At 41.3% G+C, this 2,731-nt stretch overlaps 1 protein-coding gene across 3 annotated transcripts in view; it reads right to left on the reverse strand.

Annotated features, from left to right (window-relative positions):
* Positions 1–1,544, reverse strand: part of GALNT18 (polypeptide N-acetylgalactosaminyltransferase 18) — a 410,017-nt gene extending 408,473 nt beyond the window's left edge. For all 3 annotated transcript variants that reach the window (XM_043516561.1, XM_043516559.1, XM_043516562.1), the window contains exon 1: positions 1,314–1,544. In XM_043516561.1, the coding sequence (XP_043372496.1) occupies positions 1,314–1,392 (79 nt within the window). In that variant the 5' untranslated portion in view covers positions 1,393–1,544. The remainder of the gene's footprint in view (positions 1–1,313) is intronic.
* Positions 1,545–2,731: the final 1,187 nt, after the last annotated feature.

Here is a 2,731-nt window from a genome sequence, read left to right on the forward strand (position 1 = left end):
TCTTGCTAGAGAAATACCCGGTACAGCTCCAAAAAACACACAGATGGAGGCTAAAGGAGGCTTAACACTACTAATTCATGCATCTCTGCCTTTGGGCTTCGCGGAGCATTTCATTAGGTTGCTTTTTTTCTGCTGGGCTAACACAATGAAGTTTGCATCAGAGACCAATAATTTCATTAAGCGCTTGAAGCTGGTTGGCTTGGAAAGTGAAAGAGGACTGTGGCAAGGCTGTCAATTAGTAGGTGTATATGTATACAGTTTTTCTAATGCTAGCTCAAGCAGAAAGTCTTTTAGGGGCAGAAATTTATTGGATGATCAATTTTACTAAATTTACTAAAAAAGAAAAGGAGTACTTGTGGCACCTTAGAGACTAACAAATTTATTAGAGCATAAGCTTTCGTGAGCTACAGCTCACATCCGATGAAGTGAGCTGTAGCTCACGAAAGCTTATGCTCTAATAAATTTGTTAGTCTCTAAGGTGCCACAAGTACTCCTTTTCTTTTTGCGAATACAGACTAACACGGCTGCTACTCTGAAACTAAATTTACTAAAATACTAGTATTTCTCTAAATATCTAAACATTAAAAGACTTTTAGTGAGTAGCAAATCAGTTTTTTCAAATATACATTAGAACAAGCAGTATTCAAGAATCCATATAGTCACAGTAATGGGGGCCCTCACTCTTGGAGAACCCCAGACAGTGCATCATTACCATTGTGTCCCCTGCCTCAGTTTTCCCAAATAAGGGTTTTAATAAGTCCAACAAGGCTTCTATAGAGAATGTCACTCCTTCAAGGGTCTAATTTATTCAGCCCCTAAAGGCAGAATATCACACAAATAGGCCACCCCCTCAGCATCTCTAGCAGGAGGGACTGAGGCAACCTTAACCCATCAAACCCACTTATTTCCAGGTCCTTTACCAGTGACCCCAAACCTTCTTCTGGAGCCAGAATCTTTTGTAATCAGCCGGGAAAGGGTCTCTCCTCTCAGGTCAAGGGCCCTACAGAGGTCCAACTAAACAACCCTTCCTCAGAAAAGCATGTTTCAGAGTAGCAGCCGTGTTAGTCTGTATTCGCAAAAAGAAAAGGAGTACCCGTGGCACCTTAGAGACTAACAAATTTATTAGAGCATAAGCTTTCGTGAGCTACAGCTCACTTCATCCGATGCACTTCAAAATGCATCCGATGAAGTGAGCTGTAGCTCACGAAAGCTTATGCTCTAATAAATTTGTTAGTCTCTAAGGTGCCACGGGTACTCCTTTTCTTTTTTCAGAAAAGCATATAATTCCACTGACCTGAAGCTTCCACTACTACCTGGTGAAGTCCTTCCATGGGGACTAGGTTCTGCCGAGACTTGGCATTCATAGCTCCTTCCTTTCAGAGGATCTGCCATCTAGGAGCGTTCTTCCTTGGTTTCCTTTCCAGATAAGCCCCCTCACCAGGTTCCTCTGAGAAGCCCTCCCTTTGAGACCTTTCTCTTCCTAGATCCTGGGGGTCTATCCCTCTCCCCCGCAGCCTCTGTTCTCTAGCCTACTCCCCCAAGGGGTCTAGCTTCCTTCTATCACACCCAGGTTTCTCAGTGAGTTAATTAGGCCCAGGTGAAACTGAGTTGCCTCATTGCCTCTTCTGGAGCCTGTCAGAGGTAGGCTGAGCCCCTGCCCCTTTCAGTCACATGTTTGCCCTTTGCTGGTTACAAGAAAAAAATCTGAAACTTGCATTGCTATCTTTCCTGCAAGTCAGTTTCCACTAACAGCCTATAAAAAAAAATGTTCACTGCATGTAAATATTGCTTCTTTTCTATCCTTTTCATAGCTAGAAATACTACACTTCCTTTTTCCAGACTAATAGGATTGTCTGACAATTATAGAGTGTAATATGATTAAACGTGAGATTCTGCAAGAGAACCATGATGGTATTTTAATAGAATACCCTCTTTCTGAACAAGTGTGTAGTGTTATAAATTGAAACCACCGCTCGTTTTCCTTCTTACAATATCACAAAAGGAAACAATATAGTGTGCACCTCCTGTGGTTATTGCCCCCTCCTGAGAAACATAACTGTGGATTCACAAAACATGGCAGGAAACAAAGGAACAGGATAGTAACAAAAGAGTACAGCAAAATTATTGATAAAATTAAAAACAGCTTGCAACATGTTTTATTTGATTCTCTCTGCATCCAGGCAAAAATGTAGGTCATGTTTTGGCAGCTATTTCTTCTTCTCCTTAACCTGAAGAATATTTGAGTTTCAGCTATCAGTGCACAATGTGCAAGTTCCCAGGATAGCAAGCCTACAGTGTTCCAAGGAGTGTTCTTAGCTTTTGTGTATTAAACTTATTCACACAATGGGCCTGATCTTTAGCTGGTGCAAATCAGAATAGCTCCACTGAGCTATGCTGATTTTACAGGAGCCAAGCATCTGGCTCTTCTACTCATGTTAAAACAAAAAGCAGAATTCCTATGTTTTTGCCATTCTGCCAAATTTTGCTTAGCACCAAATTTTTCTCACAACCCACAATTCTGGCTTGACAGACAGACCAGGGTAACAATTTGGACGGGAAACATCTTAATCTCAAGTTCACTATGGAGCAGTTCATGCTCCTCTTCTCCCCTATAGTGAAATTGTTGTGATATGAACGCTAAAGCTTGTTTCATTAGAGGAGCAATATGGAAGAGGTCTTCATTGAGCAGAAAGAAAAAATGACAGATTTCAGTCATTTGTTGAAAGAAAAG

Source organism: Dermochelys coriacea, chromosome 6 (assembly GCF_009764565.3).
Source record: "Dermochelys coriacea isolate rDerCor1 chromosome 6, rDerCor1.pri.v4, whole genome shotgun sequence".
NCBI lineage: Eukaryota > Metazoa > Chordata > Testudines > Dermochelyidae > Dermochelys > Dermochelys coriacea.